This window comes from Musa acuminata, chromosome BXJ2-4, assembly GCF_036884655.1.
Source record: "Musa acuminata AAA Group cultivar baxijiao chromosome BXJ2-4, Cavendish_Baxijiao_AAA, whole genome shotgun sequence".
NCBI classification, from domain to species: Eukaryota; Viridiplantae; Streptophyta; class Magnoliopsida; order Zingiberales; family Musaceae; genus Musa; species Musa acuminata.
The window spans coordinates 27,374,992-27,400,580 of record NC_088341.1 but is presented as its reverse complement, the minus strand read 5'-3'; the positions used below and the strand labels follow the sequence as shown (position 1 = coordinate 27,400,580).

At 37.7% G+C, this 25,589-nt stretch overlaps 1 protein-coding gene across 1 annotated transcript; it reads left to right on the top strand.

Moving 5' to 3' along the window:
• Positions 1 to 597: 597 nt before the first annotated feature.
• Positions 598 to 25,589, top strand: LOC135610192 (vacuolar protein sorting-associated protein 35B-like). Its single transcript, XM_065104369.1, has 22 exons — positions 598 to 798; positions 891 to 987; positions 1,087 to 1,213; positions 9,314 to 9,499; positions 14,582 to 14,669; positions 14,844 to 14,900; positions 14,991 to 15,080; positions 15,163 to 15,285; positions 17,154 to 17,228; positions 17,298 to 17,357; positions 18,037 to 18,153; positions 18,586 to 18,825; positions 18,899 to 18,964; positions 19,111 to 19,200; positions 20,764 to 20,853; positions 22,471 to 22,560; positions 23,342 to 23,410; positions 23,487 to 23,567; positions 23,749 to 23,856; positions 23,971 to 24,074; positions 24,840 to 24,950; positions 25,033 to 25,589. Exons 1-22 carry the CDS (start codon positions 703 to 705, stop codon positions 25,241 to 25,243), a joined length of 2,376 nt encoding a protein of 791 aa, XP_064960441.1. The 5' UTR covers positions 598 to 702; the 3' UTR covers positions 25,244 to 25,589.

The window sequence follows — 25,589 nt, the reverse complement described above, 5'->3', positions numbered from 1 at the left end:
GATCGATGGTGATAAACAATGGAGACAACCTATTAGTATTAGCGATGTCAATGCACCTGAACAAAATTTATTGTATTACTTACTTTGCCATTCATTCACTTGTGAGTATGATATGTGATTTTAAAATTTAAAAAAATAAAAAAAAGTATTATATGTGACTTGAGTGTACAAAGATAATTCTATCTAAAACCGCGTCGAGTTCATTGTCGCGCTCTTATTATTTTGCAAGGGCTTAAATTGTGTATATATATATATATATATATATATATATGATATATTTTTATTGATAAGCTTATCAATACCCATGCAAAGAAAGCATTGATGTAACGCAATAACTGTTTCTGAGGAGTATAGAAGGTAATATCATATATCGGGACGGAATTAATGGAAAAAAAAGAAACCATTTGTGCCGGACGGCACGGCAAAAAAAAAGAGGGTGCGATGTAAGAGCAGTCTTCAACTCAGTTCCACCGTCGGATCTCATCAACTGTACACGTGTCAAATAATTGTTCTTCTGCGATCGCCGGACGCGGCTTCCAACGGACGGTCCAACCCACCGCTCGGCCGGTTTAAAGTGTTGTTGTCATCAGATCGAAATATTTGCGACCTGCGGGCGAAAAGAGGAGAGAGAGAGAGAGAGAGAGAGGGCGATCGTCGCAGCGGCGGAGAAATCGTCGGAGAGATCTGGGCGGCGCGACGACGATGGTGCCTGACGCGGCCGCGGCGGACGAGGAGAAGTGCCTGGCCGACGGCATGGGCCGCCTCCAGCACAACGCATTCTACATGCACCGTGCCTTGGTCTCGATCGCAAACCCTAACAGGCCCTAGCCGACGGGTCTTCTTGTTCGGATGCTGATGTGTGGATTCCTTTTGATGTTTTTCCTTCGTAGGATTCCAATAATCTGAAGGATGCGCTCAGGTACGCCGGGCAGATGCTCTCGGAGTTGCGGACTTCTAGTCTCTCGCCGCACAAGTACTACGAACTATGTATGTCAAGATTATTGTTTTCTTCCTCACAAGTACCTGAAAGTTTTTTATTTTTATTCATTTTTTCTTAACGTGATTTGTGGGCTGGGGATGGGGAAGATATGAGGGCCTTTGATGAGTTGAGAAAGGTGGAGATGTTCTTCGTGGAGGAGACAAAGCGGGGCTCCTACTCAGTGACTGATCTGTACGAGCTCGTGCAGCATGCAGCTAATATCTTGCCCAGGCTGTAAGGGCTTATCACTCCATCTCTGTTTCATTCCTTCACAAAATTGAATGTTGAATTTAATGGTTTTCCGAGTCACTAGCTTATGATCTGTTTATAAATTGGAATTTTCTAGCTGAAAACGAAGGCGCATGCATTTGCTTTTATATTTGGACCTGAATATTCTTGTTTCATTTGAGTCAATGTTGGAGCTGTTCTGCTCTGCATCGTCTGCCAAAAATGACTTTGTAGGAAAAATTCATTCTTTATAGTGCACATTATATTTGGGATGATTAATTACCATCTAGTTTGTTGAACAGATCTTTAATATTTAATACTTCGAAAGTGACCTCAACTATGAACAATTGTGTCACCTTGTTCATCTATAAAATATAACTGATAGGCATGATAAGCCATACCTACATTGCCATCACCTAATGATTCTGGAAATTGTTAGCTTGCTTTGCATTTTGAGAAATTGTTCACAGTCCAAACTTTGGTGTCAACCTGATATTGCAATTACACTCTTGACCTCTATGTGTTTTGGGTAATCTTCTCATGGATATTTCTATTGAATTCATGTAGGTAAAAGAAACAGAAACTTTATTTGCTATTCAAAACCATTGGAGTTTCAGTTTATCTGCATATGTGACTGCAAAAGCATCAACAAGAGCAGCACCTTTGCTAATCTGAAGTCTTGCCTCTGGAAAAGTTATCCTACGATTAATTTGTATACATATACAAAATAGAGCTAGCAATCCCTTATCTCTCTACAGAGGGCTTCTAATGCCCACCTTCCTAGGTCATGTTGCAGTGACAACATTTCAACCACTTCGTTGAATGGAACTAAGATTTTGAAAGGATGGATCATATGGCAATCCCCATAAAAGTATTGTCTGGAACTTGCGTCTCTTTTGCCTATACAAGTCACTTTAATTTAAAACTTAATTTCATTACATCATTCACTTCCAGAAATTACTACTTTTTAGTTACTTTATGGAGCATGTATTCTACAATCTAAGTTGAATTGACCATTTAAAATTGTTCCTTTGTCACTTATGTATTATGACCTATATGAGCCTGAAGCAGTCATTTTAGCACCAGTCTACATCTTTTCTGCCTCTCCCTAGAACATGCTTGTTTCCTTTTTCATTGTATTAGTTGATGTGTAATTTGCCATCCGCTTTTAGTTAGAATAAGATAAAGACAAAACTTTAACTGGTATTATTTTTTTTTCCAAAAAAGAAGTTAAAACATTTATTTTTCATGATTTATATGTCATGCCTAGAGATTTTTGAAAATTGAAACAATCTTGCTCCAATTCATTGGATATTTGCTCACAACATAACTTAGAACCTCTATGTCTATCAGCTGCCTGAACCAACTATAAAAATAAGTTGACTTAAACATCTAGGTTGATGGATGTAGCCTGTTATGGTTGGCCATTATTGCCTTGGCTGCCAGTCTTATCAGTGATGGTTTTTTGGCCTGAGGTTCTGTTATTGATTTCTATGATAATATAGTGACTTCACCTTTAAATATATCAATGATTTCAGTCGATCAATGTTAAAAAAAAAATAAAATCTTGATATTCTACTTCTAGGAACAAAACTTGGCAAAGAACTGGATAATTATAGCAACTTCTACTTCTGTACCATTATACTTGATCAAGAAGTTGATAATGTTAGCAAGTAGAGCAGTCACATAACATGGTTGAAGATTTGTACGTGACGTATTGTCACGGACAAAATTCTAAACAGGATGTTTGATGTAATACTTGTGTATGTCCGTGTCTTTCTGTTTGTTCATGCTTTGCACAACATATAGAGGAACGGTTGAAGGCTTAACAACCTCATTTTAGTTGGGTTTGGTGGCCTTCTTAGGCTTGTAAATAAATGTTTTGTCATGTGGACACTTGTGAGAGATATTCGGTTTGTAGTGGATCATTTTGACCCTTTGTTGTGTAATCGTTTAGAGCTTGTAAAGTCTATTTGTAATTTGCATTGTCTATGAAGTGTTTCCTGGAATGTTTGCTTGTGGATCCCGAGTGAGGCGCTTTCTCTAACCCGTTTTCTCTTTTGTAGGTCCTAAGGGACCATGGGAGGTTTCGGGGAGGCTGACCTTTGCGGACGGACATGCAAGGGTGCCGCATGACTTAGGCAAAACTAGTTAAGTCCGTGACAGATGGTATTAGAGCGGGACAAGCACTCATAGAAACATTTGGTATGCAAACGTGGGGGACCTAGCGGGGCTGCGTTGAGGGCAGCTAGCACGTGCGATCGTTTGGGGGAAAACAGGCTTGGAGATGTAGGGAAAATGAGTCGCTCAGAGGAGCAGGCATCTGAGAGTGGCATTCAGAGGATTTGCCAACCCTTCGTGCAAGAGGCACCACGAGGACAAGCAAGCTGGGAAGAATGCGGAGCGTACAAAGGTTGGGATGGCTGAGTTTGAGCTACAGCTCAATGTTGACAACCATACTTGATGGTGCTCAAGGCAAGCGAGGCGCTTGGTAAAGGATGAGACTATGCAAGGTGGAAGGAGTTGCTTAGCGACCGAAAGAGTTGTGTAAAGCTCATAGAGGTGAGGGGAATTGCTAACTCGAAGAATTCAGTACTCATGCATAGGCTTGTATGTGGACGATGAAATGTTCGCGGCCATCCCAAGGCGACTGAAACTCGGCACCATGGAGCATTGAAACTTTCTCTTCGGCATGTGCAGGATACGTCCATAGGAGGCTGAAGTGTGCACCGAGTTCAGCATGCTGCTAGGCCTTGAGTGGTGCAGCAGGGGTTGTATTGACGTGGAGTCGTAATCTAGCAAGTGCGTTTGTAGGAGGTAGAACAATGCACAGTTTGTTCAGCGAATCAGAGTAGTCCAAGGGGATGGTGGTCTCCGAAACTTTCAGAGAGAGAAGCGAAGAGAGATGTTGCTCCAACGGGACAGATATCCAGGAGGGATAGGTCTCGGTTTTCTAGAGGGAGAATTATGTGCAACAGACCGCACATGTTGAGGAGTACCTCAAAAACAACAACTCCACGAAGCTCAATGGACCGAGCGAGCGGCGAGGAGTCATCGCATGATCTCGCTTGAGAGAATCCATTGGTGGATGCATTGCGAGATCAAATGGGGGAGCGACCCAAAGCAACACGAATGAAGACACACTTGGAGTCGATATGGAGATCAGACTCAAGGGAGGGCTGATTCGTGGAATGGTGGGCGCGAGGGCCACCATCAACTCAATGTAAAACGAGGAGCGGAGCAACTTGGGTGAAACTTGGCGAAGTACCCAAGCCGCATGGAGGGAGCCAGCATAGAAGATGGAGCATGGAGCGGAGGCACAGAGCTTTCCTTGGACATATGTCAAGGACATAAACTCTTGCAGAGGTAAGAGCAGGATCATGTTGTTCCATGGGTCCTTCATTCTGACGGAGCGGACTCATCTTGCATGGTGCCAAAGACGAAGGGAGCTTTTAGGCACATGCATCTTATCTCGGAGAAGCATTTGACGGAGGAACTAAGGTGACTCAACTTGCGGAGGCGAAGTTGGGTTCAGAAGGTCTTGGCACGGGGCAAGAGGATGCGGAGGCGGGTACTCTTGAAGAATATGCCATAGTGTTGCCATTCAAGTTGCCATAAAGGAATCGATGCGTAGCGGAAATTGTGCTAGTAGGGGCAGAGGCCCAGGATCCAGATAATGATGCACTAATTGCAACGAAGTCGGTGGACTTCGGGAGCTACTAGGCGACGGACTGCCCTAGAGCGGTGCTTCATCTAGGTGTGATCCAAGAGTGGGTGGATGAAGGTCGATTGCCAAAGGAGCGAACAAAATCGAAGGTGGAAGAGACTCTGCGATGTATTAGCAAAGACCACACATGGAGGGATCACAATTCGAGTTTTCCCACAAGGATCAGAATACAATGGAGATGTCACCAGGAGGCGACATGGTGCAGCGGATCGTGGTGGAACAGTTCGTGGCAATGCGATACACAAAACATAGTTCCGTGAGGGACTATATCATACGGAGGTATGATCAGGAGCTACTGGAAGCTCCACTTCGGTGAACAATACGATGGCAAGAAGGGCTATGGATTTAAGGAGTGAAGGCCATAGTACCGCAAAGGCGGGTCTTCCGTGCGTGCATCGAATCTTGTATCAAATGAAAGCCTTGGTTATTAGCATATGGGGGCTGTGTTCCACCGAGGGAAAAGTTCGAATGCAAGTACCAGTGAGTCCTATGGGAGGGACTTGATCATGCAGAGGTATGATCAAAGCAGCTGGAGAGTTGGACTGCGCCAGAGCCCATATTCGCTTAAGGGAGCCCGGCAAGTCAGAGGACAAGGTCGAGTAAGCGAACGTTGCTATCAAGGAAGCTAAGGAGAGCAGAATCGATGCAAACCCTACAACGTGATGACAGAGACCATGCATGGGAGTTGCAGTCTGTCTTTCCATCGACCAAAGGGATCTGCTTGGAGAACACATATATGTTGAAGTAGGGGTTCGAAAGGGGTGAGGAAGCGACGACGAGTCCAGAGGGACTTAGCTACCCAAAATCAAGCATCAGTTAGAATGGAGGTGGACTCAGAGGGGTGCCACAGAGACATCTATTGATCGTGAAGAAAAGGGATGCAGACGCAAGGCGACGGATAGTAGGGCCATGAGCATGGCAACGCCATGGTATCATAGAGGCGGGACTTCCGTGAAAGTTATTGATCCCTTGCTCTCATGGAGGGAGAGCGCTTGGTCGTGAAAGGGGCCGAGGAGGTGGAGCATGCAGAGGCAAACTTCAAGTACCGACACAAGGTTGAAGGGTAGAGGCCAAGGAACTTCGTAAGACCGGTGTCAACGAGTTTCTCATCAAGATAGGCGAATGTGAAGGACTTCGGGTCATGCAAGAGTGCACGATTAAGGAACGAAGCAGGCAGTACGCGGTGCTGTACCTTTGCTACTCAGTGGAGTAGGCGGTCGGGTTGATGGAGAAGACGATACAATCCCAGAGGCGATTAAAACTATTAGAGACTTACTTCAAGTTGGGGTGAAAACTTCTTGCATTCCAGAAGTTCAATGACATTGAGAAGGTGAATCACAGTAGCCATCTCAATGCAAGGAGTGCAAACACTTCGAATGCTTCAGAAGTGTGAGCAAAGAGTAGACGAAGGCCAGTAACCAGCTCGATGTATGGAGTACAACCCTTGAGGAGGCGGGCGAAGTCAAGTAACCATTGCCATCTCAACCCTTAAGAGAATGGGCGAAACCGAGTGCCCCAATTCTCTTATCTATCCAGCAGAGGAGCTTTGCACAGGTTCAAAGACCCTTCGAAGATATTAGAAGACAATAGTTGTCAGATCCTCACCAATGGTGATTAGTGCTACTGAGAGTAGATTATCCGCTTCATTTCCCAACAGAATACCAATCGAAAGCGGAAGTGATGTAAATCTACTTGGAAGTGACAACTAAGTGAAAGAAGAATCGATGAGCAAATTTTGTGGAGGAATGACCCAAAACTTCAGAAGTTTGCGAGGCGATGCTCGTTAAAGCTCCAACAAGCATCCACTCAGTTCAAGCAACATGAGGCATTTGAGAGACTGGCGCATAGTAAGGATAGTCTTTTCCTTCATCTGGAGGATTCGTATGAACCAATAGGGATCGACACAACTCAGCCAACCACACACTAGAGTCAGAGTCATTGGCGAGTTGAAGCAGCATGGTGGATCAAAGGTTCGACTACTCAAAAACAGCAGCGGAGATCAACTGGGAGCCAAGAGGCGTATTGCAGCTGGAGCAGAAGATTGAAGACACTGCAAAGGCGAGGAGTTGCAGTAACATGAGGCATTTGAGAGACTAGCGCATAGTAAGGATAGTCTTTTCCTTCATCTGGAGGATCCGCAGGAACCAACAGTGATCAACACAACTCAGCCAACCCCACACTAGAGTCAGAGTCATTGGCGAGTTGAAGCAGCATAGCAGATCAAAGGTTCGACTACTCAAAAACAGCAGCGGAGAGCAACTGGGAGCCAAGAGGCGCATTGCAGCTGGAGCAGAAGATTGAAGACTCTGCAAAGGCGAGGAGTTGTAGTGTCGGCAAAGGCTTCGACGAGGACGTCGAAGGAATAAGTGGGGGAGAATGTCACGGACAAAGTTCTAAATAGGATGTTTGATGTAATATTTGTGTATGTCCGTGTCTTTCTGTTTGTTCATGCTTTGCACAACATGTAGAGGAACGGTTGAAGGCTTAACAACCCCATTTTAGTTGGGTTTGGTGGCCTTCTTAGGCTTGTAAATAAATATTGTGTCATGTGGACACTTGTGAGAGATATTCGGTCTGTAGTGGACCATTTCGACCCTTTGTTGTATAACCGTACAGAGCTTGTAAAGTCTGTTTGTAATTTGCATTGTCTATGAAGTGTTTCCTAGAATTTTTGCTTGTGGCTCCCGAGTGAGGCGCTTTCTCTAACCCGTTTTCTTTTTTGTGAGTCCTAAGGGACCATTAGAGGTTTCGGGGAGGCTGACCTTTGCGGACGGACACGTAAGGGTGCTGCACGACTTAGGCAAAACCAGCTAAGTCCGTGACAGTATGACACATGACATATCAAGTATGAATATAAAGAACCTATTGATAAGCCCTATGGTATTCTTCTTGTCACGAGTCTTTGATGTAATTTAATCTAGAGCATAGACTGCCATGCTGGTCAGCACATTCACATGGGCTAGGATCAGTGATTTCAATAGGCGCTCGGGCGAGGCGAGGCCCGAACGCCTCGCTTTCTTGTCCAGGCGCCTCACTTCAAAGAGGCGCCGCCTAGGTGCTCGCCCGAGCCCAGGCGTCGGGCGCTTCGGGCAAGCGCTTGGGTTAAACTAGGCGACCGAACCAGATTTTTAGGTCTGGTTGGTCTCCGGTGCCTTAGTTGGTTCAATCGAACCAACTAAATCACCGATATCATGTTTCCTTTCGCGATTTCCCCGACTTCCCCAACCCTAACACTCGCAATTTTACCGTCGAGATTTCTTCTCCGCTGTCGCTGCTCTCTGCTGCCGTTGCCACTGTCGCTGCTCGTCGCTACTGTTGCTACTCGTCGCTGCCACAATCGTTGCTCGCCGACTACTCGCCGCTGCCACAATCGCTGCTCGTCACTGCTGTCGTCGCTCGCCGTTGTTGTTGCCGCTGCCGCTCGCAGCACCCGCTTCCGCTCCCGCTCCCACTCTCGTTGTCGTTCGCCGCTCCCGCTCTTGCTACGGCTGTCGCTTGCTACCGCTGCCGTTAGCAACCTTGGTCTTCTCACACTCTTTTCACTATACTGTCGACAGTATATTAACAGTATACTATTAATTGTATACTAATAATAGTATTTTTATTTATTAGATTTACTTATATATTATTTTGATTTTAATACTATTAATTTTTATTTATTTAATAATATTTTTTATTTAAAAATAAAAAAATACTATTATAATTTATTTATTTATTGTGATTTTGTACCTAATTTTCTTAATTTAATAGCATATTTTTATTTAAATAATTATATTATTAATTATATTATATATTTTTATATTTTAGCGCCTCGCTTCGCTCGGGCGAGCGCCTAGCGCTTTTTAAATCATTGGCTAGGATGTTCTGTGATAGAAAGTCAACAACAAGCATTATGCCCACATGTATTGGAGGTGTTGATGTATGACTAGGCCAATCTTTGGTCTATGCCAACCGACGCAAGGATGTACCCATCAACACATATCATGTCATTATAGAAAGATATTGAAAATCCTTGGTCCAGGCATTTATCAAAAAGCAGGTTTTTGCATAATCTTGAGGCTGTCATAAGCAATAATATTAACTGATCATTTTGAATATTTAACATGTGTGTTCCAATCTATTTGAACCATCATCGATGGATGACTTAGGTCGATTGAAGTTCCAAAGTTTCTCCACGTGGTTCGCTACTTGCTAATATAATAGTTGAACTAAAATATGTCTCATGCTTTTTCATTTTCCATTTCTTAGCCATTAATTATAATCAGTATCTGTTGTTTCCTCTTTCCTCCATTTTATATGTAAATAAATATGTTTATCTTTGTGAGTTTCTCCCATCCATGTTCTTTTTGTATATAAAGTTTAAATTGTTTATTTATCAGGTATCTCCTCTGCACAGTAGGATCTGTTTACATCAAATCAAAGGAGGCTCCCACCAAGGATGTTCTTAAAGACCTTGTAGAAATGTGCCGTGGTATTCAGCATCCTGTTCGTGGGCTTTTTTTAAGAAGTTATCTTTCTCAAATCAGCAGAGATAAGTTGCCTGATATTGGTTCAGAATTTGAAGGGTATGAAGAATGTCTGATTGCATTTTATGGTTCCCATTGGGCTCTTTTGCCTCATCATGCCAATTCTTTTTTTCTGCTTTCATCTTTATTCATGTTGTCTTTGTATGGATATCTAACACAAAGACATGCAGATTTGATTTATTTTTTTAACCAGTATGGTTGCCTTTATAAGTCATATTTCTTTTGTTGCCATAAATTAACTAACATTAGCTATGGATTTAGTCCATCAAATTTGTTTTGCTACGAGTTTTAATGGCAGCAAATGTATCCTGCAAACTCTGCAAACCCAATACATTTGGAAATACAAAATCACATGTAATAAGTTTATTTACTGCATTTTGATACCATTTCTTGGCTTATTGATCTTTTCTTATATTTTATAATTGTAAATAATTAATATGATAAAAAGGCATACATTGATCAACTTCTAAGTAGATGGATGTAATACGTTTCTCTTTGCATTGCATATGTTTACTAAATGTTGAGAAGACAATGTAATAAGTTAAAACATAGTAATGTAGTAGCATATAATATTTGCATGTGCGTATGCATATATTGGGAACATGTAAGTGCTAGTGCTTTTAAAAGTGCTAGGTGCCAAAGTCCCAAACGCCCAAGGTGCTCTCCAGAATATTAAAATTTAAAAATATATATTACGATTGATAAATATGATCATAAAAATAAAAAATAACACAATTTGGTTTATGCTTAAGAGACCTATGCTAAACTATTTATAACTAGTGCAAAACAGTTCTAAAGAGTGGATTAATATGGGTACTAAACTGTTCTAACCAATTGAAGAGTTCTAAATAGTGGATCAATATGGTTCTAAATAGTTCTAATCAATGTTAAACAGTTCTAAAGAGGGTACTAAGGAGACGAGTAACTAGTGGTTGTGGAGGAAGGTGGGGGAAGGAGAGGGCAGCGGATGAAGTTGCAGACAAAGCTGTAGATGAAGGTGACGGCGGACGAAGTTGCGGACAAAGGCGGCGGTGATGGTTGAAACTGCGGATGAAGGCGACGGTGACCAAGGATTGAAATTTCATACCATATCGGTTTATCGAGCTTTGCTCAGTATGGTATGACGTACCAAACGGTACATCAGGGCATACCGAGCGATACACCTAATTTAGGCTAAAATCCTTCGAAAATACTTGAAAAGTAGAAAAAAAAAATTAGGATATGGTTTTTAAGTTAGAAATAAATATACATTTAGGTCGTCGATGCCTTATTGCTTCATTGACCATATACTAATGCTTTAATGATGCACAAACCCTAATTGTGAGATTCGGGTTGACTTTATTGCCGTGACCCTCATACTGATCATAAACTGGTTCCTGCGTAGCCCTATAGTATTCTTCCTCAACTCTTGTCTTCTTTTTTAATGTATCTTCCTTTGCTTGTTATAGCTTGCTTTGAAATAATTTACGGATTTTCATTGGAATCTTCTTGCATTTTGCAACATCGGGATACTCGTCAGCCAAATACATCTTCACCCGAGTTATTCTTTCACCCTTGCCAATGTAGCCACTATAAATACATTGCCAATGATGATAGTTTCCATCTATCTTTCGGGCATGAACCCATGTATCATCATGTGTCTGTTCCTTTGGTGCCATAATCTTATCAAATTTAAATCAAATAAGCTATAAACATGTTGAATTGACCTAATATTGATAAAAAAATCACTAATTACAGCTTTAAATAATTTTATTAAAGCATAATTAATCCTATTTTACCATTATAAATATACGAAACACATAAAAAAAAACGTAATTTTGATCCAATATACATCAAATTATGATGAAATCATCATTAAATACACTAATCACACGATTAACATAGTTAATTATCCATTAATTACTTCTCTTTTAACACTATAAACATGTTAAACACCCTAATAGGTATTAAAGACATTGAATTGACCTAAAATAGATATTAAATCATCATTAAAATCATTAATCACAGCATTAAATAACTTTAATAAAACTTAATTAAACCTATTTTATCATCATAAATATGTGAAACATATAAAAGAAACATTAAATGCATAATTTTAATCCAATATACATCAAATTATGATGAATCATCATTAAATACACTAATCACACGATTAACATAGTTAATTACCTATTAATTATTTCTCTTTCACACTATAAACATGTCAAACACACTAATAGGTATTAAAGACATTGAATTGATCTAAAATCGATCAAATTTTGATTAAGTCATCATTAAAATCACTAATCATAGTATTAAATAACTTTAATAAAACTTAATTAAATCTATTTTACCATTATAAATATGTGAAACATATAAAAGAAACATTAAATATGTAAATTTGATCCAATATACATCATAATAATGATGAAATCATCATTAAATACACTAATCACACGATTAACATAATTAATTACCTATTAATTACTTCTCTTTAACATTATAAACATGTTAAATACCTTTGTAGGTATTAAAGACATCGAATTGATCTAAAATTGATCAAATTTTGATTAAATCATCGTTAAAATCACTAATCGTAGCATTAAATAACTTTAATAAAACCTAATTAAACATATTTTACCATCATAAATATCTTCTAATATTTAATATGCATGAAATATAAACATTTGACCTATCTAATTTCGAATTAATCAATATTAAACATACTAATCATATCTCTTGATTAAAAAGTTCTTTCACTTAATCCTCCTAAATTACCCTCAATTCAATTCACAAATCGTTGCTTTGTAGAGTTTTGGTGAGTGTAAGTGTGAGAATAAGAAAGAGAATATGAGAAAAAATGAGTTTGAGATAGTTTAATAGAGTGTGAGAGTGAAATAAGAGAGATGATAGGTTTAAAAACCCATGAGAAAGGTTGGCCGTTAGAACACTATTATAGGCCGTTAGAAATAGGAGCTATATCAAGCGTTCTGCCTGGTAGCGAGCAGTCTGCGTACCGTTGGTACCGGACCGGTATGTATCGCTTGGTACAGGTAGTATCATTCGAAATTTAGAACCTTGGCGGTGACAGATGAAGCTCTAGCGGCGAACGTAGGGTTTCATTTCAGGTTTGTCTCATTGGGTCGAGCACGGGGTGGGGGGGTGGGTTTTGTGTTAGGGTACATTAGTTAATTCGATTGAACCAACTTGCTCCTTTAATTGAACCAAGCTTGAACCTTAACCCCACTTCACTTGGGCGCTTGATCGAGGTGCCTGATGCCTAGCACAGGTGAGTGCCTGAGCAATGCTTCATTGAAACATCTCGCCTGGAGGTTTTGTGAGGCGCTCAGGTCTCATCTCGCTTCGCCTAAGTGCCTAGGTGAGCGCCTTATGAAAACAATGATAAGTGCACAAGAGAACATTAATCATTTTTGAAATATCGAGGGCTATATTGCAAATGTACATGTTTTGAGGGATATATAGTGAACATGCAAAATTCTATGAGAAAAAGTTGGGTAAAGGGAATTTATACACATATAGAATCTTTTGAGGGCATTAGCACTAAGATCAAGTTTAGATGAGTATGTGCACAAATACACTATTGGATTATATAGAAAATCAAGATTGTACTCATTGAGTGTAATTCAAGTATTTTGTCCTTGACTCACAGAAGGTTAAATGGGGGGGCCTATACGTGTGAATAAGATATAGTTTATAGCTAGGTTCGTCGTATCATGGTGTACCGCCTAGTACGGGCAAGACATTATCAATCTATTAGGTGATCAGTATGGGCAGTACATACTGGCCTGTCGGTACATGCCATCGAATCATGTGTCAGTATGTTGGTACATATCGTACCGACAGTCAATTAGTACAATAGTATGGACTGGTAAAGCGAACCATGGTTTATAGGACATTGGTGTAAACATACCTACTATAAGGGATGTCTATGCATATAAGCCAAAAAGAATTATTGATTGATTCAAAAAATGGTGTATATATATACAGATAATTCCAATTCGAGTGGTAGACATAGGTTAAACTATTTAATTTTGGCTGTTCCAAGTAGTGACTGTGGTTTGCAGGTGGCAGGGCATCGGATAACACACGCATTATATGGACACTCACATCACTAAATTACAGTCCAGCAAACTGTGCAAAATATTATTAAGTGTATCTAAAATATACAATCAAATTTAGATTATTAATAGGAAAACATATGCTGAGGCCATATTAAAAATTTATGGGATGAAACTTGTACTCATTTTGAACCTGTATAAGTGATTAAGTTATATGGAATAAGTAAAGGTCAAAAGTGATGAATGGCACAATCTGATAAATTGGACCAAATTGTCTTACTAATAGGCTGCCCAGATAAGGAGGTTACATAAACTAAATATGTGACTGCCATATCACTTTTGCAGATTGCATATATAAATACACAAAAATGCCATATATGGAGGCTACATGCCTTATATGAGGTGGTCATATTTTTGCAACACATATGTGGCATCGTAAACCTCAGTTTGAAACACTATTCTTTTGTAAATAAATGGTACTGGAAAAAAAGTTTTAGCGATGGGGGTTCATGCTGATGTAAACTGTATTGCAGAATGCAGAGTATTGATACAAATATCAACTGTAGGAAGGCATACACTTAATGAAAGATATATATGTAAAAATATTGGTCTATATATGCAATTTGGTGTTGTTCCTCAACTATATATTATGTAAGAATATGATAGCATATTGAAATGTATGTCAAATATCTATATTATGACTTGGAAAAGAAATTTGGTGTTGTTCCTCATATGGTTATCTGCTAAATAACAGAAGATACTGTGCTGCATGATCCATGTAGCTGATCCCAAATAATTGGGACTTTATGATTTTGTTGTTGTTGTACTGTGTTGCACGAACCTTTTAAGTTATTGCCTCAGCACTTGCTTTAGAATGGAAGTCCAGGGATGTTGGTAGAACAAGCTACAATCTGTACATTTTTCATCTATATTCTGCATTTTTAACATATCTATTTTTTATGTCACAAACTAGTAAGTAGTGAAAATTTCTGAACGGTGATTCTTATTGCTCATGTTATCTCCTGGAGCTTATTTTTTTCTCTCTTTTATTACCATATTTTAGGGGTGCCAACACTGATAATGATGCTATTGAGTTTGTGCTCCAAAACTTTACGGAGATGAATAAACTCTGGGTCAGAATGCAGTATCAGGTTCGTTGCATTGAGGTTATATTGTGTTTTTGAGCATAAGGTACCTAGGCACATGTATGTCATTCCATACCACATTGGTAATCGTAGTCACACAGGTATTTTAGTGATTGTGAATTATTCATACTGTTAGGTGATCCTGAGTTGAGACTAGGAATCGCACTTTATGGTCTGCAGGGACCCACAGGGGAGAAAGCGAAGAGGGGAAAAGAAAGGAGCGAACTTCGTGATCTTGTAATATCATTATCAAGTTCTCTCAAAAACAATAGTAACTCTTCCGTTTGGTCATTTATGATACTCTTTCCCTTTGCTTTTTCTTTCTAGGTTGGAAAAAACCTTCATGTTCTTAGCCAGCTCGAGGGTGTTGATCTTGATATGTACAAAGAGACTGTTCTTCCCAGGATATTGGAACAGGTTAAAATTACTACTATATTGACAAGTTCTAATTATATTGAATAACTTCTCAAATTTTCTGATTAAAGAGTTGGTTTGGAAGGTTGTGAATTGTAAAGATGAGCTAGCTCAGCATTACTTGATGGATTGTATAATTCAAGTCTTTCCAGATGAGTACCATTTACAGACTCTTGAAACATTATTAAGTGCATTTCCCCAACTTCAGGTAGGTAAAATAATGTCCATAAAGCTTCCTTTTTTTCTTTTGAAAGGTTCATCTCTTTTGTTATTTGGCTGACATGAAAATATTCCTTATTTGATTTATTAAAGTATTCTCTTCCATCTAGAACATCTTGAATCAATGTGATTCATTTTTAGCAGCCAATTTTATATTTATGAGAAAGAAGTGGAGCTTCTGTGTTTTTCTGGTTCTATTTTATATACTAAATATTCTCAGGCTCAGCTGAATTTGGTAGCAGAGGGTATACCAATTGAACTTTGAGGAGAATTTCATAAATTTGTTTTATGACTCAAAATCTGCTCCTGGAAAATGCTCCAGTATGTCCTTTTTGTTGGACTTTTTTGGAACTTTAATATGTCTAGAATTTTAATTCTATTTGTTTGAAATGGTTTATAAAAGGTTTGAGCTCTTGGTGGTGTTGTAAAGTTTTTGGTTTTAGTTATTGAGATTTGAAGCCCGAAATATTATAACTGACCAGTTATTAACATCCATTTAACATTATTTCATAACTAAGTGTAGATATACCAGATCAGGTGCTGTTTTGTTGTTGAATTCTGTGAATTGTTTACCAGAATGGAAATGCTTCCTAGGTGCATTGAACCTAGTCCAATTGGGTGACAATTCTACTATCATCATTTATCTCTTTGGCATTACTGTTGCTGAACTACCCGATTAACCTTCAGGGCATTTTCCTCTTCTATTTATATTTGGTGTATCATTGTTCATGATTAAAAGTTCTCAAGAAGTTTAGTCTTATGTTTATCTAGGCTTCTCCTAGTTTAAGATCCTTTAGAAACCCTGCATGAAGAAGCCCTGCTTCAGGCCATCTAAGTCTTCTTCTTGCATATTGGTCAGGTGACATTTCAGACGAACATTTTAGACCACACAAAAAGTGCAAAGATTTTCAAAATTTTTAGTTTTAAACTTAAGCGCTATTTATAAGCTGCATAGTGATAGGCCACATTACATATAGACATGTTCAATGCATTTGTATATGTAGGAAGAAGGACTCGAAAGCAACTTTTGGAATTATTGGATCAGAACTCTGTAAATGAATCCCCAACTATTAGTTCTTCTTGAATGGAACTTCATACTAAAGTTTATCGAGTATTGGAAGATTGATGTATGTGATAGCAATTCTTTTAGTCAATGAGGGCGTTTAGTTTGTCGCCCACTGTCCAAGCTGATGGGGTATTAGGATCCTCTGGGCTGAAGATGAGAGAAAAAATGTGCTTTATGAATCAGGAGAATTTGGTATGATAGCATAACACAACTATATTTTTATGAAAAATGCAACTAGTCTTGTTAGTACTTTGTTGTACTAGATATTAAGGACAAGGGAGGTTGGACATTTGAATGTTTGAGAAGAGAGAAATTTCCAAATAAGAAAAGATTATAGAATATTTATGTAACAACTTGCTATAATTAATAATTTATGCTTTCCAATTGATAATATCACAAGTTGGCAGAGTCCTACTATGCCATCATCTTGAAATGTGAAAACTTGAAAACAGGAAATAAAACTAGGACGAAAGTTGATTAGCAACTAAAATGATAAGTCGTTTTAAGGAAAACCTAGATTTCAGCAAATAAAGATATTCATAATGAGATTAAATCAGCTAAGCAATTATTTTATGACAGTTGTAATATGTGACTTTGCCAAAGTGGAAAGATTATGGGGCCTTATTTTTGTATAAATGAAGATCTCTACATGATGTGGTTTATGAACTTTTTTTGAGATTTCTGTTGGCATCATTTCTAGACAAATTAGATGATTTATGACCATTCTTTGTTTCCTCTTACAATTAATCTCTTTAAGACTTACTGGTCTGATGTCTCAAATTTATATGCAGCCAACTGTTGATATTAAAACGGTGCTCTCCTTACTTATGGACAGACTATCCAATTATGCTGTGTCAAGTACAGAAGTGAGTTTTCAACTTACTGCTACTATTACAAACATTTGGTGTTATTTTTTCTCATTATGTAAGTTGTAGGTGCTACCTGAATTCTTGCAAGCTGAAGCTTTTGCCAAATTGAACAGTGCTGTTGGAGAGGTAAATTTTAATTAATATACGTGAATTCTTAAGCAATGTAATGCTGCCTTTGCTAGTACCTATAAGTTAAAGAGTACCTGTAAGTTATCACTGCTTTCTTTATGTAAATATCCATCAATTAGTTTTTGAATCTATACATTATTTGAACGTTATAAGTCTTTTATGAATGGTGTGGATGAACTTCTTATTGGCATCTGTTTCATTATATTATTTCTCATCTGTTTCATTGTATTATTTCGAACTGAGTTCAGTATGTCTGATGTAAATCTAAATATTAAAATTGTTCTTCTTTGGCAGCATGTCCATCAATATTTTACATGCACTTACCAGGCAGGTGGGGCATGCTTTAAGAAGTAAAATTGTCTCGTGATCATATAATGTATATACTGTACATACTGCTATTAGTTGTACTGTTATGTTAAATATATATTATCAAGACAGGGAGGTTTTTGAAGTCCTTGATTATTCTGTTCTAACACAAGTCTTACAGGTTATGCCCATTCTGTTTCAGAGTATGATATACATCCACCATGTTTGTCACTGAAAGATGTCTAAACTTGATGTACTCTTTTACTATTATTTTTATGCCATTGGACTTGATAATCTGTAGAGTTTGTTCCCAAACTTTGTGTTTTGTAAAGATTTTTTAGACTTTGATCCCTTTTTGTTATCTTCTCAGGTGATAGAAGCACAGGTTGATATGCCTATTTCTGGAGTAATTACTTTATATGTGTCACTTCTTACATTTACTCTCCGTATCCATCCTGATCGACTTGATTACACGGATCAAATACTGGTATGTCTTGTCTTATCGATTTCAGCTGAAGTTTTGATTTGAGGTCTTATGAGTGATTGATATCTTTAGAATATGAGAAATGAGTTTGCAATGTGTTGATCATATGTTCTTTTTTGTATGTAATTACCTCGTTACGTTCTGTCTTATTGATAATGTGAAGAATATAATGGTCCTTAAGTCCACAAAACTATTATTGAGCAGCTGAGTTTCTATATTGTTTTGTAAATTAATAAAGTTTGAAGCGACTTCTGCCGCATGTTAATTTGGCAAACAAGTGATAAAGTAATCTTTGAGTGGCTTCAGTTGCATGCTAGTTCTTGGAGTGACTTCAGTTTGCTTGTTACTTGGCAAACAAGTCATATATTAATTTTGGTGTGACTTTGCATGCTGTTTATATAAGACTGGTGATGCATTTCATGCTTATTTTCACAGGGAGCATGTGTACAGAGACTCTCCGGGAAAACAAAACTTGAGGACAGCAAAGCAACTAAGCAGATTATTGCACTCTTAAGTGCTCCACTGGAGAAGTATAAGGATATTTCTACTGCATTAAATCTTCCTAACTATCCCCGGGTCATGGATCATCTAGATAATGCAACAAATAAAGTCATGTCAGCTATAATCATTCAGAACATAATGAAGAACAACACCTGCATCTCTACAGCTGATAAAGTAGGATTCTGTTCTCATGTTTATTCTACATTGAAATGATTTTTTGAAGTCATAATATCTATTTCTTTTCTAGGTTGACACTCTATTTGAATTAATAAAAGGGCTTGTAAAGGAGACAGATGAGGCTCAAGATGATGAGGTGAGATTTGGGTCTTTTTGGTTGACATCAGGAGTATAGCATGCAAGAAATTTCAAACACCCATTCCTCTTCTTCTTGTCCATGTAGCGTTTTATCTCAGATTACCTTGTTAAAGAGTGAAAATTGACAATCTTTTCTGCTAATAGCTTGATGAAGAGGATTTTAAGGAGGAACAGAACTCTGTCGCTCGTCTCATTCACATGCTGTGTACTGATGATGCTGAGGAGATGTTTAAGGTGGCTAAATTTAGTAAGAATTATTTGCAGATGCATATTCTTGCTTACTTATTACATCAAGATCTATGAACATGCCTTCATCTATGACCTGATGTAATCTTTTAAAAAATTTATATTCATTATTCTACCCTACCAACAGCTGGCCAACATAGACCATTAATTTCCATGTCCCTTACATGGTCTCTCTGATTTTTAAGAGAGGGGATTTTGTACATTTACCTGAAAAAAAGGGGCTTACGTGAGGGAACTGTTGCAGCACAATGCATGAGACTTCCTCCAGTTTAGGTTTCAAAGAGGGTCAACATATGCATCCCAACCTCTGAAAGGTGAAAAGGTTGCTTTTGTGACTTGAACCAACTGGATATCAAGCATAGTGGTGGTTTGAAGTTTATGAGGACCATTTAAGTGGGGAAAATTCTTTGAAGTTTTTTACTTGAAACAATTTTGTAATTTTCTGCTTCTCCTGTATGATGTGGAGCTTTTTTTTGCTTATAAAATTGCATATTCAGATGAAATTATTGGATTTTAAGATTTAAGTTTTATACTTATATCTGATTTAGTTCTCATGTATGTGTGGAGCTATTTTTTAAATCAATTGATCTTATAGATTGTAAGATGGCCAGATCGATTAAATCATAATCATGCAAAGTCTGTTGAGAAGCCTGATTGGTTAGTGCTTATTGCACCAGTGATAGGTTTCAGGTCCGAGTCCATGTGTGAACATTATATACACTATTTAATGTAATAAAAATTTATTCTAATTTTTAAAACAAAAATCACAATCCTGAAACAAATTTTTGATTCTTCATAGATTAAATTTCTGCTCTTTTTGCCTGTGGTTTGTAGATAATCTCTGAGTAAAAGCTGTAATTGTTTGCCCATAATCTCATGTAGTGATAGGTTTGCTTTTGATGTCAGTATATGGAATATTTGCTTGGTAAAACCAAGTAATGTGCACACTCGTTGTTTTCTCCATGCAGAAGAAACTAATTCCTTTAGTAGGGAACTAGGTGGCAAGACAATATTTCATGGATGATCCAAGTTTATATGCTAAACAATAATGTATTTTTTTTCATTCTTATCTTATTTAAATGCTGAAACAATTTATATTTTCATCAAGTGGAATAATAGATTTTTAGTGGCTGTGGTGGGAAATTCCAAATGGCTATTTGCTGAAAAAATGTTCAAGTAAACAATGTGGGACTTAGCATTGCACGTAGATAGGCTGCTTTTTTGGTTTCTAATTTTGATGCATCTCAAATTTATTTCTGTGCCTTCCAGTTGCTGATCTTATATAGCTTAATATATGTTTGACAGAAAAAAAAATTTAACAACAGAAATGTGCATGCTATGTGGCAGAGGTCATGCATATATAGTCCAAACAATATGTAACTTGCTGGTTAATCAGGTTAATAGCTTTCTAAGAGAAGTTGTACAAGTTAAGTTAATCATTGTCTGGCAATTAGTTTATTTTTTCCTTTTCTTGCGGTATCTCTCTTGGTACTCAATTTTCTATAGAAGTAACATAATGCATAAATGTCCAGATTTGAATTTTCTTTCCAGATTATATGTACTGTGAGGAAGCATATTCTTCTTGGAGGTCCTAAACGCCTAGCTTTCACCGTACCTCCCCTTGTCTTTTCTGCCCTTAAGGTTTGTCTTTTATACATCTCATTCTATGTTTGAAGTTTCATAGATCTTTGTATAGTGGAATAACATAATGTTCATAGAGGTGTGGTTGTTTGTCATAAAATCTTTATTTTTTGCACTATTGGCATGTTAATGGGCATGAATGCTGGTCTTCTAAATCACATTGGTACTGACCTGAGTCCTTGTTGTTGTACATAGTGGTAGCATCTTGATTTGTCATTTGCTCATGCAGAGAGTTACCTTCTAGCTAATGACATCTTCTCAGAATTGTTTCATATTATGTATAGTGGTGGAAATGGTTCATTCAGCAATGATGACCATTTGGCCATAACGAGGCATTCCAGCTGGTATAATTTTTCTTAATTGTGCTTGGCTTGTGCTAGTTGGCATGGACCAGTGCCATATCATGTTGGCTGGCATGTACCTCCTCAGCAGACTAAGCACATTAGTAGCATGGGGCTTTAGTGAAAGAGAATCATTGACCTTGCATTTGAGTGAATTTTGAGTTCTAATCCTTTATTTTCAGAGCTCTCTGTGCTGAACAAAATGTAGCAAGACAAATACAACCTTTATTAATATTGCAGTAAATGTTAAGGCAATCAATGTAAAAATTAGAAATTGTTTGGCTATATACATACACATGCTATGCAGGTTAGAAATTGGGAAGGAAATGTATCACATTCTTGTCGTCTATCTTCATGTGTAAAAAAAGGAAAGGTCATGTCCGGTGCACAAGGCTCATGCCAATGGAATCTGGGGAGAGTCAATGCACTCAACCTTACCTGTAAATATATTTGTGATTCAAACTCTCGTCTCCTTTTAAACCCTAGGTCACTAAGGAGCATTGTAACAATGCCTATTGTGGTCTCCCAGATCGCCTATCTTCATGTCTCTCATCCTAATTTTCAAGAGACCATATGGACAGCTTGGTTTTTCCTCTAAAGCATTTTAAAAGAAGATCAGTCCATTCTCTAACTGCTTTCAGGACTATGGGGTTATGACTACCTGGTATGAGATTAAATCAGATTGTAAAAATTCACCTCTAGATGTTGTTCTCAGCTTTCTTGGAACACATACTTCAATAAATTATCTCATGTCTTGAATGTTCTGTATGCAAAAAATGGTTAAATCTGTTGGTGATATGCAGTTAGTTTGTGTATTTAGTCACATGTACTCTGTCAAATAAAAATTCTTCTAATATTGTAGAAATTTTGGTTCTTTAATTACTTGACAACTTAGTTATTTTTGGTCCATAATTTATAGTAAGCACAAAAGTTTCTTGAAAACAAGTGTTAGAGAAATTACACTTTTCCTGATATGTGTTTGCCAAATACCTTGGCCCCCCCAAGAGAGACTACCTGGGCCAAATACCTGTGACTACCTCAAGTACCTCTTCAAGAAGCTCGGAACAAACCAATGGGGACCCGATTGGTTCAGGCATGCATATCTGATAGTAAATTTTTCTGACATGTTTCTTTATTAGCCTATACCATCGAATGAAGAAGTTATCCTTACATGATTGTATCTGTGTCACCCAGAGAATATCATGGATGTTTCCTGTTAAAATTCATTATGCTGTTAGACCTACTAAAGCTCTTACCTTTTCTTTCTGGTCTGCAGTTGCTTAGACATTTACGAAATCAAGATGGAGATGTGAATGGACAAGAGGTGTCTGTAACACAAAAGAAAATATTTCAACTTCTGCATCAGGTTGTTTTTGCAGTGCATTCCACTGTTTGATTAATAAATTAAAAGTTGTTGATTAATTTTTAATATTAGTCCTGTAAGTATAAATTTTTTCTTCTGTGTGAACTATTTATGCTCACACTCAATATATTAAATTGAACAAATAATGAAATAATGGCACAAATTTATGTTTGTCCTTAATTTTGCAATTTTACATCTGTGGTATAAATAAGAGAAGTGTAACATAAGCAGTCATTAAAACATATTCATACATGTTCAGAGCTAGTAAATATGAAATACATGATATTTCCTAAACAGAGGTGCGAACAACAGTTTAAGATGAAAATGCTTTTTATTGTGGAGATTCAGCCAAGATATGTTCGTACTTACATAACTAAGGTTTTTTAGTAAAAAAGCCAAATAAGATGAAATGACAGGTTAGATATATGGAGCTATAGTTATCTCTTGTGCATGACAAAGTTTGACAGGCCAGATAGAGGAAGCTAAATTCATCTCTAGTGCATGACAAAGTTTGCCGGGCTAGATATATGGAGCTAAATCCATCTCTGGTGCATATGTAGTCCAAAAAGCCAACTGAAATACAGTCAACTTTTTAGGATTATTATAATGTTGTTCTTGATCCTTGAAGTCTATTCATAGTGAGGTATCTTGTTATGCTGAATATAATCAACATGGATATGGTTGCTAGTGCTTCTTCGACAATTATCCTGTTTTTTGTATATATATTATTTTGATTTCCTAAGTACTATAATTTTTGGTTCATTCTCAATGCTTCTATTTCCAGACAATTGAGGCCTTGTCATCTGTTCCTTCACCAGAACTTGCTTTAAGATTATACTTGCAATGTGCTGAGGTTTGTCAATTCTCTTTCCTGCTAACTTCTTTCTTTTCCTTACAATTGCTTGTCTATAACTAGCTTTCTGCTTTAGGCTGCCAATGATTGTGGTCTCGAACCAGTTTCATATGAATTCCTGACACAAGCATTTATATTGTATGAAGAGGAGATGGCTGTAAGTGAACTTTCCTGCTGAAAGTAAAATTTTTGATTTAGTGAATTTATGCCATGTGCAGAGGGAAAATGGGAAATTTGACATACTAAATTTTTTTCTATGGCAATATATTGTTCATATTGTAATTTGAATCCTCTTATTTTCCTGCTAAATGATTTGGTGGTGGTGTTCCATTGAGCAGGACTCGAAAGTGCAGGTGACCGCAATACACTTGATTATTGGAACCCTCGAACGTATGAATGTATTTGGAATTGAGAACAGAGATACATTAACACATAAGGCCACAGGGGTAGGATACTTGAGATGTACAGATGTGCACACATACAGAATATATTTATTATTTTGCTAATATTTAATGAATTGTGCTATTATACTTGCACTAATTTTTTTTGCTATTCTGCAGTATTCTGCAAAACTTCTAAAGAAGCCTGATCAGTGCAGAGCAGTTTATGCATGTTCACATCTATTCTGGGTCAACGAGCAGGATGGTGTTAAAGATGGAGAAAGGTGCATAGTAATATATACACTTCTGTATACAGTAGTTATCAATCAGTCTTGTCTATGGGCTGCTCAAGTGACGGTAACCTCTCTTAGTTGGATTGTGCCGAAACTCTTGGAAACACCACACTAGCTACACTCCTGATGAAGCCTTACTGATGCTGTTCTGCATGCCCAAATGTATCTTTTCATTGCCGTGTTTAGTCTTTCCCAACTATAGCATGAAACCGTTGTGCATTTTAGAAGTGCCAATTGCTGGCCCCTTTTAATTCTTAGTTTTGTACAGGATGTGATACCCTTAAGATAGTTCACGTCATGTGTCGTTATGACGTTAGATAACAGTAGATGAGTTATTGCTAATGCTGATTTTTCTTTTAGGCCAAATGGTCAATCTCCCTATGCCATTGACCCATGCTAACATCCAAATAGGTCATGTTCTACACCTTTGAGTTGCCAAAACCAGATTGTATCCAAATTGCAAAGTCATAATAAGAATATGGTTCATCTTAGAACCAGATTATACCTTAAATGCAAAGTCATTAGTTATCTCAAAATTTCTTGAATATGTTTTTTCTTGGTTTGGCAGCATCAAGCCAACCAAGGCTGAAACCTTTGCTTATTTGTGGTGCCTTACAACTTGTACTCTTAAGAGATGCACAAATTTGTTGCCTCTTAATAGATGACTTTGATTCTCAGCATGTCTACTCAAGAAAGTAGTGAATGTTGTGATAATAATCTGAGGGATCTTATTTCATGAGCTGTTTTTTGTTCCAGGGTCCTCCTTTGCTTAAAGCGTGCCTTGAGAATTGCAAATGCTGCCCAACAGATGAACGCAACAAGGGGTAGCAGTGGACATGTGACACTGTTCATTGAAATGTTGAACAAGTAAACAAATAAAATATCATACCAACTTTAATTCAGAAATTAACTTGGACATGATGTATGACATTCTGTTTTATCTTTTTAGGTATCTATACTTCTTGGAGAAAGGAAATCCTCAGATAACAAGTTCTGCAATTCATGATCTAATTGACCACATCAGGACTGAGATACAAAGCGACAATACAACATCAGATCCATCTGATAATGCTTTCTTTTCCAGTACAATGCGATATATTGAGTTTCATAAGCAGAAAGGTGGCAGCATCAGTGAAAGTTATGAACAAATCAAAGTATAATCGATCATGATGTGAACTTGGACAGAAAGCTGCTCTCCCAGGTCATATGAGTGAGGATTTGTATCATACCAGGATCAATAATTTCCCATATTTTTAGTTCCAAGATGGTAACACCTTGTACATGTGCAATAGATTGGAAATTCTTTGGCAGGCTCGTTCATGTATGCCGAGTTTTTTGTTGCACAAGTTTCCAACCGTCCATTTGCTTTGCTCCAAAGCACCTACTTGAAGCTTTGGATTTGTAGTGGAAGCAATCATTACTTCAAAGGTATACATGTAACAAAACCATCTATTGCTGTTCTGCTTTAACATCATACATAAATTGCATTTTAATTTCTTCTTTTAA